Source organism: Alosa sapidissima, chromosome 1 (genome assembly GCF_018492685.1).
Source record: "Alosa sapidissima isolate fAloSap1 chromosome 1, fAloSap1.pri, whole genome shotgun sequence".
NCBI classification, from domain to species: domain Eukaryota; kingdom Metazoa; phylum Chordata; class Actinopteri; order Clupeiformes; family Clupeidae; genus Alosa; species Alosa sapidissima.
Genome location: NC_055957.1, coordinates 45879667 through 45894491, shown reverse-complemented (window position 1 = coordinate 45894491; position 14825 = coordinate 45879667). Strand labels below are relative to the sequence as shown.

The window sequence follows — 14825 nt, the reverse complement described above, 5'->3', positions numbered from 1 at the left end:
GCGTTGCATGGCGGTGGGTGGTTCTGGTTCGTCGGTTTCCATGCTGGTTCGACCGTGCGCTGGGTCCATGTTTGGTCAGATCGTACTGTCAGACACCAAACAGGACGAGGACCACAAAAGTGTCACGTTCAAAAGTTTATTTAAGGGTTGGGGGTTAAGGGGGTTTCAGGGGTTCCGGGGGGGGTACAGGAGTTCCAAGAGTCTGCGTGTGTGTGTTCCCCCAGTAGCCGAACAGCGATGGCAGGAGCTGGATGATCCGGGAAGTCCTGGGGGAAACACACACACACAACAGCAATTGAAACGAAGCAGCAGTACAGTCAAGGACTAGGCGGTATTCGTAGAAGAGGGACGGAAGGCAGGTCAAGATTACCGGGGCTGGAGAACACAGAAGTAGTCGAGCGGGTCCGGGATCACAGGCAAAGAGTCAGAGGCGTTTTCCAAAATAGGCAGGTAACTGGTGCTGGTTGCAGACGATCTGACAAGTGTGGACTGAAAAGCAAGGCTTTATATACAGGGCATGATGAGTGGTGAATGCAGTGCAGCTGGTAGGTAACGAGGGTGAGGCAGAGCAGAGCAGAGCAGGAACAGGTGGAGGTCAGACTTCAATCAGCGTGTGTTACCAGGCAGAGAGAGAGCTCATGACAATATTATTCTTACTACTCTTATAATGTTACTGCCACTACATATCCATATCTATTCTGCTCTTATTACTACTAATACACGGCACATAGTTCATTTATAAAACCATTCCACCTTCTTGGAATGGTTTATATTCCACCTTCTTAACTGTATACTATTGTTTGCTGTTTCAGTTCCACCACCAGCTTTTCAGTGGCAATCAGCCTGATCTCTATGTTCTTCAGTTTCTCTAGACCTGTGAGGAGATTGGTAATGTTTAGGGCTGCAGGACATCCTGAGCATGTATCACGCACAAACAGCAAAGAAACATCAGCAGCAGAACAACCCTCATCTTCATCGTGATATTCACTGATGTGTTTGTAGGAGAGGGTAAGGAGGATTTTTTAAGGGGGCAGGGGACAAGGGAGGACCTTGGACATTTCATTGATTTGTCCTAAGTTAATGATTGATTACTAAAAGGTTACTAAAAGTGTAATACATGGCCGGTCATTATTGGGAAAATAAATAAGTCCTGACAGGGCGAACCGGACCCCGACACGCAGCGCAGTTGAGTATTCATCTACTCAACAAAATTAATTAAAACTCCTATGTTACCAAAACATATAGACTGTTACATGTGTTGCCTGGCAATGAAATTTGTGTTTTTTTATTTTTAAAAGTGTCTTACTTTACCTATAATTCATTGCACCTAGTCCTACTTATGATAGTCAAGACCTAAACTGCTTTGAGCAACAGTTTATTTTAGATGTCTGTCTGAAGTCTGACTATCTACTAAGCCACAGTCAAAGTCTATTTTTGAGATAAACCGGTCCCAGAACTGCATGATATGCACAAACTCGTAGACCTGTAAATGAAAGGCACAACTGACTTTATATTCCCTGGCCTGTGCAATGGGTCACTGCAAGTGGTGGTAGCCTGTGGCTAAGGAGCTAGGCTAGCATACAGTAGCCTGAAAAGTGGGTTCAATTCCTGACTTCCATCATTGTGCCCTTAAGCAAGGCGCTTAACCCTGAGTTGCTCTGGGGAGATTGGCCCTTGTAATAAGGGACTATATATTTGACAGTGAGTTGCTTTGGATAAAAGTGTGAATGAATGTTAATGTGATGTGTCTTGCCCTTTCACAATAGGGCCTAGTGAGCATGGTAAGCAGAAGTAGTCAAGGATGGCAAGAAGTTATTCTAGACTCACAGAGCACTCGATAGAGGATGGTTGTACCCAGCAGAAGAAAACAGAATGATCAGGAGCGTGTGGATGTGTGTATGATTGAGCATAAATGCACTATCTTGGCATTGGCACATTGGAGTTGAGTTTTTCTTTTATTATTATTATTATTATTATTAATTTATTTATTTATTTATTTATTTTTGTTAAAGTGATTACTTTTTAAAAGCAGATGAACATTTCCCATAGGCCTACATCAAAGGATTGACACTATGGTCAAATTCTACTATTTCTGCTCAACACCCACAATATGCTTGTTGTCTGGAAAGGGTGACCATGGTGACAAAACAGTAATGACAGGCAGCTAAGGAGTTCATTGTATATGCAGTGCATTTAGTGGGTTGCCCTCCTTAATAATAATGTTTCAAGCACTTTTACCAAATGTATCAGCATGTAATGTTTCAAGCACGTTTAACAAATGTATCAGCATGTGTATAAAGTCAGAGAGATCAAGTAAATATTGCCTGAGTCAACATATCGCCAGAAACTTGTTTGCCTTCCAAAATACATTATTTTCCCCATTGTTTCCTTAAACAAAAACCAGAGTATATGATGATCATTTCAGTCAACATATAACAATGTTCTACTTGAGTCAAACTAATTCCTTGAGAGAGCCATACAATGAAAGAGCAATGCAGTGGCTATAGTGTAGCCTACAGTTTTTGAGTACACAGAAAAAAAATATTAGTTCCTCTGCCAACAGATCTGTTACAGTGAACTCACCTTTGATTGTCTTCTCATCGACATCACTTTCTGATGGGATATTTACTTCTGAAAATGTGATATCATTCCCAGATGCCACACAACCAAACAGAGAATCCAATCAAATCTGATTAGCTAATTAGCTAAAACAATGTGTCCCCTCATGTCTCCTTTCCATCATCACATCTCAAAAGTGACCCTAAATCTCAGGGTAAAAATACATGTTGTTGATGTACTTACCTGTTCCAGCACTAAATCTTGCCACCTTTGACTAGAAGTCAACTCTGGTCGACAATGTATTCTTGGTCATCTTTACCCTGTTCGAATTCCAAAGATGCGTTTCGAGAATGTCAAGGCACCCAGACGCAAAGCTTGAGAACTGTCAGTAATAAGAGCAATTTTTGCTAATTTATGTTTTCTTGCTACTTATTGTTTGCTTTTATTTCTAGTGGGGCAGGTTCCAAAGTATGAAGCATGTTTTGTTAAAAGTGTACACTCCAAAAGTACCCTCATTTTACCTGTATTGTTTGTTATATTGATTGATTGATTTATTGAAATCATGTGCTATATTTCCTCTGAGTTGTTGACACAGTTCTTTATTGCCACATGCTGGTGTCCAGTAGTGTCTTCTGCTGGACACCATGGGGAATACATCATATATTTCACTATCCATGCCTAAGTTTATAGATGTCTCAAGATTGATGAAGAATGATGAGAATGAAGAATGATGTGTCTTAAGTTATTTGGGAAAGGATCACAGCTTTATGATATTTGAAATTTCAAAAAGGCAGAGTACTGTGAAAAGAATGGCACTGAATTGAGAATAGAATATTTACTGTTCACACACATGGAAATTCATATCTGGCCCCACTATTGGCACTTGACATCACAACAAATAAAAGCATGATAACAAGATAGGAGTGAGAAGAATGAGTAGGCAGTATTTCAGTTGGAGTGAAGACATTAACAGTAAATACCATAAATACTAAATATTATAAATACACATAATTCAAATAACAGCAGTGATAATAATTAAAGAAGTGTTGTGTCGTAACCACTTAGCTCGGAGTGAGCACGACATTAAGGGGAGACCACACCAAAGTATATTTTAAACAAAAGTATATTTATTAATTGAGATATTTACAAAGTCAGCATGTGTAAGGCAAAGCAAAACTGTTGTGTAGGTCAGCATGTGGATGTGTAGTGCAAAAGGTAAAGGAGTAGAGCTGCAGCCAGCCCTGGTTGCGAGTGCAGTGCCAGAGAGAGTTAGCCAGCTGGAGAGCACTGATTTTATCCAGCCTCCAATTAGGCCATCAATTAGCCACTTCGGTAGAACCTCCACAGCTCCTCCTGCAGGCCAAGAGAGAGACAGACAGACAAGAACAAGCCTCAACCAATACCATGACCAGCAAGGGAGACAGAAGCAGACCCAGTACGGTTGAGCTGGGGCGTCACAGAAGTAATTTTCGATTTTACGATGCGGAGGATGTGAGGGGTCCTGAAGTATTACATTTGCCTTCCTCCATCAGCCTTTGAGGGCTATGTGTCATCTTCCTTTTACGTAATTAGGCTAGTGCAAATCTTTCTTTGTATTTATCTGTATTCTTCTGATGCTTCATCCTTCAGACAGTGTAGCCTAATGGATAATAATCAATCAACACATGACTAAATGTTTACTGATGTGTTGAAATTGGAGGTATTGTAAGCCTCCAAGAGGTTTAGCCAATGTCCAGCCAGCGAGCTGCATGTTCTAAATCTGTGTCAGAGCTTCTCTTCCACTTACAGGCTATTTTGGAATTTGTGCGAGCAAAGAACATCTAAACAAACACATAAGAACCCTATAGAGAGCAGAGATGCAGGAAGAGTTAGCCAGTGCTGGGCCTTAGATTTCTATGCACCAGTCTGTGTTCATATGGGCATTCCAACTACCGGCCCACTGTAGTCCAGGGTATTTGCATGTGAACATGCATTTGCATAGTAAAAAGAACTCTGGTGCAGTACAGATGTCTTCTTAATTTATGCTATTTGTGAGGTACAGTGACTAAATGACTAAATGACTAAATTAAGAAGACATCTGTGCTGCACCGGTGTTCTTTTTACTCTTTTACACTTTCTTGGCCTGCCCTCGTTACACCAGATCGTTAGTTTGAAACGCGGAGAACCTTCTCTTTTCTACATGCATTTGTATATGTCACACCCTCACCAAACACACAGGGATACGGGGGGCATATGGGTTTGTGTATCCTAATTACTGATGTACACATGTAGCGGGAATGAATGCAATGTAAATGGGCTGTGATTATTCAATGATGTGTGGCTGCATTTTACCTGTGATTAGTGATTGATGACAGCCGTGCGGCCGGAGGATTGACTATGGACGGGACACTGATTAAGTTTAAATAGGGAGGCATATCCATGTTTGAGAGGGATGGTTTTGTGGGGAAACACACGAGAGACTGGACTGCGGGGACTGTGCGTAGACCTACAGGTAGCAGGGCCATTGGTTTGTGTGTGTGCTTTCCTGTGCTCTCTTGGGTTTTCTTTGTTTTCCTTCCCCACGAGCTCACGGAGAATCCAAATCCAGGACAGCTGAGGGAATCCGCGGGGCTCGGAGGATGGCCGGACGAGTGCTGTAAGCTGACCTGGACAGAAACCTCAATGGTGATCCTGCGCTCTCAAATTGTCTAAAAGGGACATAAGATTTCGCCTTGTGTGCAAGTGGCTATGTTAAGCTGACGCTGGAGCTGAAGTAGACGCTTAGGCTGCGTGTATTTATTCCCCAGGCAACGCTGCTTCGTGAACGAGGAAGCCGGAAGCAAGGGTGCGTTCGAGAGAGTCGGGAGCTGCGCGTCGGTTGGTGGTGGATGGCCTGGGAACGCGTGATTGGAACCTTGGGGGTCAGTAGGAGGCGCGTGGTGTGGATACGAGACTGTGAAGGGTTGCTTGTCATTGGCAGAGCTGACAGGCATCCAGACTGGGCACAGTTTGTCATTTTCTTCTTGGGGGGAGGGATTTCGTGGGTCGGCTGGGAAAAGCCCCAGATGGACTTGATGTTTTTTTCATTGTCTGTCTTTCATGTTGAGTGGCCCCCTGCTGGTGAACGAGAAGGTTGCAGCTGTGACCTGCCAGCCAGAAAAGACTTTCTTATCACTGTGTGTAGTGTTGTACTTGAAGTGAGTGCTTTTCCTCCCGTGTGTTCACTGATATTTATGCTGGCTGTTATGGCTGTGAAGGAATTGTGAAAGTGCTAGATAGGGGGTACAAATAAATACTGTTAAACTATTTATTTGTTGTGTGGTTCATGTTGCTGGTGGCTCTGATATCCATAACGAATTGGCGTAGGGGAGGAGTCTGGTATCTGGGGTGACGAAATCCCTGTCTTCCAGAAAGGAAAAGTGGTAGCTCAATTGGGCTTGGCCACGACATATATATATATATATATATATAATCACATTTGCATGGGGACATGAACGAGCCTACTGCATGGCACCAATATTATAAACCCATGTGTGTATGTATATGAATGTATTGATTAATGTACGTTTTTATAGGCCAGGGCTGTAATACTTGAGGCCGGACTCCAGACATGTTTTTTATGGTCTCGGACTTGTCTTGGACTCGCTGGTATTTGGACTCTTACTTGCCTTGGTCTCGGCCACTGGTCTTGTCAAATGTTCTACTTGGTCTTGACCGAGTACAGGGCAGCTTTAGAATATATCTATTTTTCTAAATTAGAAATGATTGATTATCTGACCATGATCAGACAAAATAAATGTTTAATATATTCAAAATCCATCTATAATGTCTGTGCCACGACATCACAGAACTCATTTTTTACGTGAAAAAGTATAACCTGACAGTGTGAAAAGAAGTAGTTCCGAAAACAATTTCAAGGGATGTTGATTTTTTCATTATCGACTCAACAGCTTTCTCATTTTGGACTCTATCTTAAGTACTCTGAAACCTCATTTTTTTTTGGGGGGGGGGGGCTTTTTATGCCTTTAATTAGATAGGATAGTGAAGATTGACAGGAAGTGAGTGGGAGAGAGAGTCGGGGTGGGATCCGGAAAGGATCACGGGGCGGGAACCGAACCCGGGTCGCCGGCGTACAGTGCAGGTGCCCCAGCCAGTCGCGCCACTGCTGGGGCCCTGAAACCTCTTTTGACTCAGTCTTGACTTGGTCTCGACTAGTCCTCACTCAGAGCTCACCACAGTACTGAATCAGCCTTAGTTAAAGTTTTTAATGACCTCCTCATCGCTGCCGATAATGGACATATATCAATATTGGTCCTCCTGGACCTCAGTGCTGCCTTTGACACCATAGACCACAACATACTTCTCCACAGGCTTGAACATTCGATAGGCATTAAAGACTCAGCACTCGCTTGGTTTAGATCATACCTTTCTAACCGCAGACAATTTGTACAGGTTCACAATAAACCGTCTACCCAGACTATGGTAAAATATGGGGTGCCTCAAGGCTCAGTACTAGGGCCCCTGTTATTTTCTCTCTATATGCTTCCTCTAGGCTCAGAAATTAGGAAACATGGCATTAAATTGCATTCTTATGCAGACGATACACAACTATACCTTTCCATAAAACCTGACGAATGAACTCCGTTAGCCAAACTTGACACATGTATAAGAGACATAAAGACATGGATGACAAATAATTTCCTGCTTTTGAACTCCTATAAAACAGAAGTCATGGTTTTAGGTCCTAAAAAGATGAGGGATATACTATCCTCATCACAGGCTACATTTACTGATCTTCGACTATCCTCATCCACAAGTGTTAAAAATCTAGGAGTTACAATTGACCAACACCTATCACTAAGTAATCACATAAAACAGATTACCAAAACTTCATTTTATCATTTAAGGAACATTTCAAAGATAAGGAAGTCTTTATCCTTACCAGACGCTGAGAAATTAATCCATGCTTTTGTCACCTCAAGGATTGATTATTGCAATGCTCTATACGCTGGCTGCAATCTCACACCTGTCTAAAGAGCTTACAGCTTATACAAAATGCAGCTGCTCGCACACTCACTAGAACTAAAAAATATGAACATATTTCCCCTATCCTGGCATCTCTACACTGGCTGCCTGTTAAAAGTCGCATTGACTTCAAAATATTACTTCTAACATACAAAGCCATTAATGGCCAGGCACCAGAATATATTAAAGATCTCCTAGTCCCATATAACCCACCCAGACCGCTACGATCACAGAATACTGGCCTTCTTGTAATTCCAAGAATCTCAAAAACTACAGTAGGCGCACCCCTCCTCTGGAATAATTCCTCAATTCCAATGTCCTAGCAGACACCCTCCCTATTTTTAAGTCTAGACTTAAAACATACCTCTATACTGCCTCCCATAGTTAGGTATGATGCGGTGTGGAACTTCACCCACCTCAGGGATTTTTGGAATGGACCACCCTGCTGAGTCCTCGTGTGACTGGCACCCCAGTCGCGCGTGCGATGGTGGTCACTGACCATACCTGTGCTGGTGCCGACTACCCCTCACCATGCCTTAGTTATGCTGCTATAGCATAGTGCTGTCATGGACTTTTCATGTGTCACGCCGTACAACCCCCCCCCCCTCTCCTCTATCTCCTTCTCTCTCTCTCAACTCTCCCTCTCTTGCCTATTCTCACTATAATATACTGTAACAATATATAGTACCACTGATCACTTATTGACATTAAAAATTTTGATTTTCAGTAACCCACTCTACATCTCTCTTTCTTTCCCCTTACTGTACCTCACTTGTGAGGTATATCATCACCAGTCATCAACCATCCATGTGTTGGCCCTCCTCTTACCCATCTCACCTAAAGTCCCATCCTCGACTGCCCTATTACTGTCCCCCTATCTGGATTCCTGGCCTGTAGCGACCCATCACCTGCCTATGACAATTCTGCCCGGATTCCTGGCCCGTCTGCCGACCCACCACATGCCCCTTGACAACTCCCTTCCCCTGGACTATTTGAACTTTCTGTCACTAAATCAGGATTAATGAATTATCAAACCGGATACGTAATCACCCCACCTCTTGTAACTTTCAGCTCAAGTGCTTTTAACACCATGTCTTATTCTCTACACCTGACTATCATATGCATTTGTCATGTATACAGACCTTATAAGGTCTTATATATACTGTCCTGTGTTGACCCTAGGCAGATGGGTCAGACCCTTGAGTCGTGGATCTGCTCGAGGTTTCTTCCTATATGTATCTCCAATTCTAGGGAGTTTTTCCTCGCCCCTGTTACCCATGGGCCTCTCTCTTTCTTTTCTTTTCTTACTTTCTTTCCTTTTTCTCTGATTGCCTACATTCTGTAAAGCGCCATGATACATGTGTAATGTTTTGGCGCTCTATAAGCACAATAAATTGAAACTGAATTGAATTGAATAGTCCTGGTCTTTGACTAGTCTTGTCTCGACAAAGATGGTCTTAACTACAGCCTGACCCCTGACACACAGACAACATGCCTAAAAAATGCTGGAGCTGTAGTCTAGGCTAATGCAATAGCCTTAATATAGTCCCTGACTGGAAAATGTGACTTATGACAGCAAGTAGCCTAATGTCTGTTTAGGAATGACGTCAGCCTGCAGCTGACTCGTAATTAGCCAATCCCATTGCAGAAGTCGCAGTTGTGTACAGGAAGGGTTTCCCATGATCTACCTGCACTGTCCAGTCTTTCTGCTGTAGCCTGTAGCCTAGGAAGCAACACAGCGACGCACAGGCTGAAGTAGAAAATAATATCTATTTCAGCTTGTTTGGACAAAGAATTGTGAGTAGCGTAATCCGAATTAAACATGTATAATCTAATACGAACGCGATGTGGTCAAACTGATTTTGATGATCAGGAACTACTTAAACGTGTTTTTAAGTCGGACAGTTTTTCTTTAGATATCTTTTCTCTTGGATACCTATAATTCTTGCTGAATGCAACATACTTAGGCTAGTTGCAGAATGTTAAGTGGCTTACATTGTTTCCTTTGAATGTAAGGACTTTCACAACTTGGCCTAGCTTGGCCCGTATCTTGCTAAGAGTGGTTAATGTTTGGACTTTGCTTGATAGGCTACGCCCATCCATACATACATAGGCGACACTCCTGTGTGTCTGTGTACACAGCACACCACACCCATGATAGGCAGGCCGATGTATATCCACTTTTAAAACTCAGTTAAAACACATCTTTTCCTCTCAGCCCCGAGATTTCTAGTTGTAGCCTACTGCCTCTTTTATTTTGTTTTACCTGTTTTTATCTGTCTTTTTCTGTACACTCGGTCTTCACTTTGTGCTCAGTGCTAGCCTACTATATGCCCTCTGAGGGTGTTTTATGAGCTGCATCTTGGCATTGTGTGTACCTTGTATCCATGTCCAACTTGTGTTTGTCTCTTTCATATATGCTAGTTCTCTCATTGTCCTTGCCTGAATGTAGGCTACTGTCCATAGTGTCAGTGAACCCAACCATTGATGTGATGCGTGCTTGCTCCAACCATGGATGTGATTGTATGATTGCATACTTCCTTGCCTATACCTAATTGTACATTGTGTCCTTGGGAACCTTGAAAGGCGCTTTTCTAAATTAAATGTATTATTATTATTATTATTATTATTATTATTATTAATATTATTATGTGGACAGTTCTGTGTTTGGCCTACCCTAAGCTCAATTTGCAGGCTGGTAAAGTTGAAGAAATTCACCCCTTAAACTTCCTCTTTTGCTCTCTGTCTCGTAGGGAGATATGAAGGCCCTTACTTTGCTTCAGTCAGGCTTGGACCTTGACCAGCACTCCAGGGCTAGCCTCCTCTCCAACTATGCTCCAAGTCTGGAAAACCGAGTTCTAGCCCAGTCAAACACCACCCTGTCACACTCCCTTACCAAGTCTCCGTCATGGATGACCCAGACTCCCAGCCAGGGGCTGTCCTGCCTCTCCTTACAGCCGTCTAGCCTCTCCTCCACAGTGTCCACATCTCCGCTGCTGTCCTCCAGCGCCTCTGTGGGTCTCTGTGGCCCCGCATCCACCGGCCGCTCCTCCTCCTCTCACCTCCTCAGCACGGAGAACACTCTGCTGAAGAGAGACCCTCTACTCTCCCCTCTCTCCTCCCTCACACCCTCCATCAGGAGTACTCTGTTGCCTCCCAGCAGTGACTCCTTTGCCCTACAGCTCCCCCGTCCTGCCCTTCTCACTGAAGAGAATCAGAAACAGCCCAGCGAAGATGAAAGGGAGAGATGCTATAGACCTGGCGATATCACCAGTCAGGTGTCTTTTTTACGGAATCTTGCCTCATTACTTTGACTGTTGGAATTAGAATCTACCACTCTGTGACAGTAAGGCCAGAGAGGGTTTAAGTGGAAATTCAGGTTTTTTTGTCAGGGAAAAGTCATGGAATTTTACATTTGACTTAGAGTGGGAACCCTGATTGAATGTATGCAATGATATGCTTTTTTAATGTGATATTAGATTGCTTTCCTCTTGCGTAATTTTTAGTGCCAAAACATTATAGTACTTATTTAGACACTTACAGCTAGACACTTGCAACAGAGCTCCAGTTCAAATGACACCATACCAATTCCATGAAATCCATGTGTTGTTTATTACCGGTATCCTTGGTCAGAACATTTTAAGGTGCAAACAATTAAAAAAAGAAAGAAAATTCATACAATGCATTAAAATGATGAGAATGAGGAACAACACATTATGATTTATCAAATTGTTTGTCTTTTCATGACAAATGCTACACACTACGTCTTTACATCTTTTTGTCTGTGTAAAATGTAAGGCTTCTGAATTTGGACACATTGAAGATGAGGACCCTGAGCAGTCCATAGTGATGCCTGTGGTTAATTTGGATCTGGCAGAGGAAGAGGAGGAGCAGATCATAGCTCCTGATGAGGAGTTTACAGTGAGAAAATACCATGTTGACAGTCAGCTTGAGAACCTGAAGGATAAAAAGGTAAAAGAATAGACACACCCTGGAAAATACACATTCTTCCTTTTGCTGTCAGATTTGTTTGTACAGTCATGTATTCCAGTTGCCACAGCCACAGAAGGACTCCCCTTTGCCAATGTCATCACAGTAGGTTTATTCTCTACCTGGTTGTCTCATGGACCCTGTCTCTATTGTGCTTTTGCTCTCCCACTTCTGTTAGTATCATCTGCTGAATGCTGTGTGCGGTTCCCTGGTGATGAAGACCTGCGCCCCGGGGGAAGGAGACTGGGATGGCGAGGAGAAGGTTTGGAAGAGAGTCATGAACCTCTCAGAAGACATCTCCAAGAAGGACCCCGAGTTTCTCCTCAAGGTGTGTTGGTTGGTCAGTCGGTATTTGGTAGCTGCATCACTCCGTCTGTTTCTCTAGGGAGGCAGCGCCACTGATCTTTTCAATCCCTGTATTTTGTCCCTTTCTTTTTTACTTACTAAAGGGTTTAAAGTTCTCTGTCACTGTGCCAGAATTCATATCTATAAACTAAGATTTGAAAGTAAATATATATTTTTTATAACAACTTTTTGAAAATGTCTGATAATCTTAGGCACAAACCTTTTCCTTAATTGCATATGCAGAGGTCTACCAACCAATTGTTGTGTCTGTGCTTTGGAGATAAATCATAATACCCAGAGTGTTCGTAGGCATTATGCACATACTGCTGATGCATCATTAATTGGCAAATACTGTACATTTATGCAATGTATTCTTACATGGTAGGGTTTTGGTTACAGTTAAGGTTAGGGTGGGATTTAGAGTTTGTAACAGTGTGTCTTTACATACATGAAAATATAAAGCATTATAGCTTCCTCTCTGTTGAACTGGTTCTGATTGGCCCCCTCTGGTCAGGTGGCAGTGTACACCAGACAGGAACTGAATATTCGCATCACTGCCAACTTCCTGCTGGCACTGGCTGCCCACCTGCCCTCTACGAAGCCACATGTACGCCGATACTTCTGTGCCGCCATACAGCTGCCTTCTGATTGGCTGGAAGTGATAAGAATCTACTCGACTGTACGTTTGTGCCACACATCAGCTGCACTCTGTCTCTGGTTAAATGTCTATTGATGTTACTTAATGACTGAAAGAATTAGCACATTTGATCATAGCTTTTGTTCAGGTCTTAACCAATGTTTCATCTCCTGAAAGGATTTCTCTGTCATTGCATCCCCAGTGTTTCAGCAAGTCTCTGCCTTCTTGTTTGAAGAAAGGCCTCACTGATAAATTCAAGCAGTTCAGTGAATATCAGCTGGCAAAGTACAACACACGGAAACATAGGTGTAAGCACAGCAAGAAACCAAAGCCCAAGGTAGACCACCGAGCGTGCATGGTGATAAACACTTATAGACACATCCAATAAATCTTGTATTTGCACACATATGGATGTAGACATAACAACATTTGATCATGTACTGTAACAATACGGATATCAGTTGTCTCTCACATTGTTTCCCTTCTGCCACTGTGCTTTTATCCAGGTGGTGTCGGATGCACAGTGGACCAAGTGGGCAGCCCTGGTGGGGTCGGAGCCCCAGGCCCTGCAGAAATATGTGAGCATTTCCTTATCATAATTTCCTGTAGGCAAAATCAGTGGTTTGGAACCTACAAGGCACCATGGTCATGTTGTGATTATTGTATGTGCCCTTTGAGCTGAGTCTTCCATCCAAAGTGATTATATTTAGCCTGTCACTTATAATAATGGTCTGGGTGCTTGAACAGAGCTCGTCTCCTATGCAATCAGTAATTGAATGAGATACCATAGCTTACACACATAGGAGCACAGTACATGAATATGAGACCAGGCCATGTAATATTGTATAATGTATGTCACCACTTGTGTCACACCAGTTACAGAATGGTGCTCGTCAAGCGGTGGACAAGAAGCAAGACAAGTTCAGCCTGAAGAAAATGATCGAGCGCCTACACATCAAAGAACCTGCTGAACATGTCATGGCTGTACTGGGGAAGAGGTGTGTCTGTGTTTGTGTAGCTCTATTCTTGGTTGTGTGAATCTGTCTCAGTGGTTGTGTTCTCACAGTGTTCTTTTTGTCTCAGACAAAGTATCGCTGATTGATGCAGAGCAAAGACTCTACATTGGGAACATACTGTACTGTACAGTGTACATGTTACAATGTAGCAAACCATTAAATTGCATCAAGATGCACAAAGTAAAGCCAGGTTACTAACATACATTAAAATTCCTCAAAGTACAACACATATACTAATTAACACTATTTAAAAACCTAAAGTTAACATCTACTAATTTTAGCCATAGAATGCATATCGTAATCAAACTGACTCCAATTCAAAGAAAAGTGCCAATACACATGTACAAAAGTACAGAATGACACTAACTCTAAAGTGTGCTGACCACGCACATTTACAGTATTGTTGTTTCCATGTTGGATTCTATCCATTCCACTAAGTAATCCTGACTGGAGACAGTTTAAATTTGCATTAAAAACTCTTGATTCGCGTAAGGTATAATATGAAACCGATTTTCCACGAATAAGCTTAAAATGTGCAAATGAGTTGAATGGAAGTCCAGCTACTGACACGGCCTCCTCTTTGCTTATCCTCAGGTACCCAGCAGACATGCAGGCTTTCTCTCGTAGCGGCCTGAACGGGACCTGGCAGAAGGAGTTGTCAGGGAAACGCATGAAGCTGAAGCAGCCGGACACCTGGGATCGTTTGCTCAGTCAGGAGGGCAACAAGGCTGCCACTTGGGAGAAGCTGATTGGTGAGGAGAAACTGGAGTACATGACATCACTTGACATCACATCAGATTAGATTAGACTAGTTTTTAAAAGTGTTGTTCTAATTCAGTACACTTTTTCTCAACAAACTGTTTCTCACAACTCTCTAGTATTTCATTCTGTCTGTGTGCACTGGCATTTGCTCACAGTCCTCGCTCTGAAAAATGGGAATCAAAAAAGCTATACACTATTTCATCCGATCAACTACCAGTATTCGCTTCAGAAACACAGAAGAAAAAGGTGTAATTCGACTGCCTGTCGAGCTCCATTATCAACAACCTTTTCTCAGAATTGTTGATTGTCCCTTCAACAGTTGTTGAGATTATTATGGCACCTGTAGTGCCTGCCATTACAAACACACCTGCCATACACCATCAGATTGTCTCAACACAGCACAGTAGTCATGGTCCATCGTTTATCGCTAGTGATTCAAACACACCTGCACCTTAATCGTTTCAGTGGAGACAGTCCAACTTGTCGAGACAGAAAACATATGTACCCTGACA

At 42.7% G+C, this 14825-nt stretch overlaps 1 protein-coding gene and 1 long non-coding RNA gene across 2 annotated transcripts in view; both read left to right on the top strand.

The window, feature by feature from the left end:
- Positions 1-4982: 4982 nt before the first annotated feature.
- LOC121708494 lies at positions 4983-5844 on the top strand. Its single transcript, XR_006031666.1, has 2 exons — positions 4983-5223; positions 5346-5844. It is a non-coding gene; the product is annotated as an uncharacterized LOC121708494 (long non-coding RNA).
- A 3380-nt stretch (positions 5845-9224) lies between these two features.
- The window catches only part of tep1 (telomerase-associated protein 1), a 35581-nt gene continuing 29980 nt past the window's right edge, over positions 9225-14825 (top strand). Inside the window, exons 1-9 of the mRNA XM_042090154.1 lie at positions 9225-9360; positions 10317-10841; positions 11362-11535; positions 11732-11881; positions 12413-12577; positions 12738-12872; positions 13042-13113; positions 13412-13533; positions 14146-14303. Coding sequence (XP_041946088.1) covers positions 10323-10841; positions 11362-11535; positions 11732-11881; positions 12413-12577; positions 12738-12872; positions 13042-13113; positions 13412-13533; positions 14146-14303 — 1495 coding nt within the window. The 5' untranslated portion in view covers positions 9225-9360; positions 10317-10322. The remainder of the gene's footprint in view (positions 9361-10316; positions 10842-11361; positions 11536-11731; positions 11882-12412; positions 12578-12737; positions 12873-13041; positions 13114-13411; positions 13534-14145; positions 14304-14825) is intronic.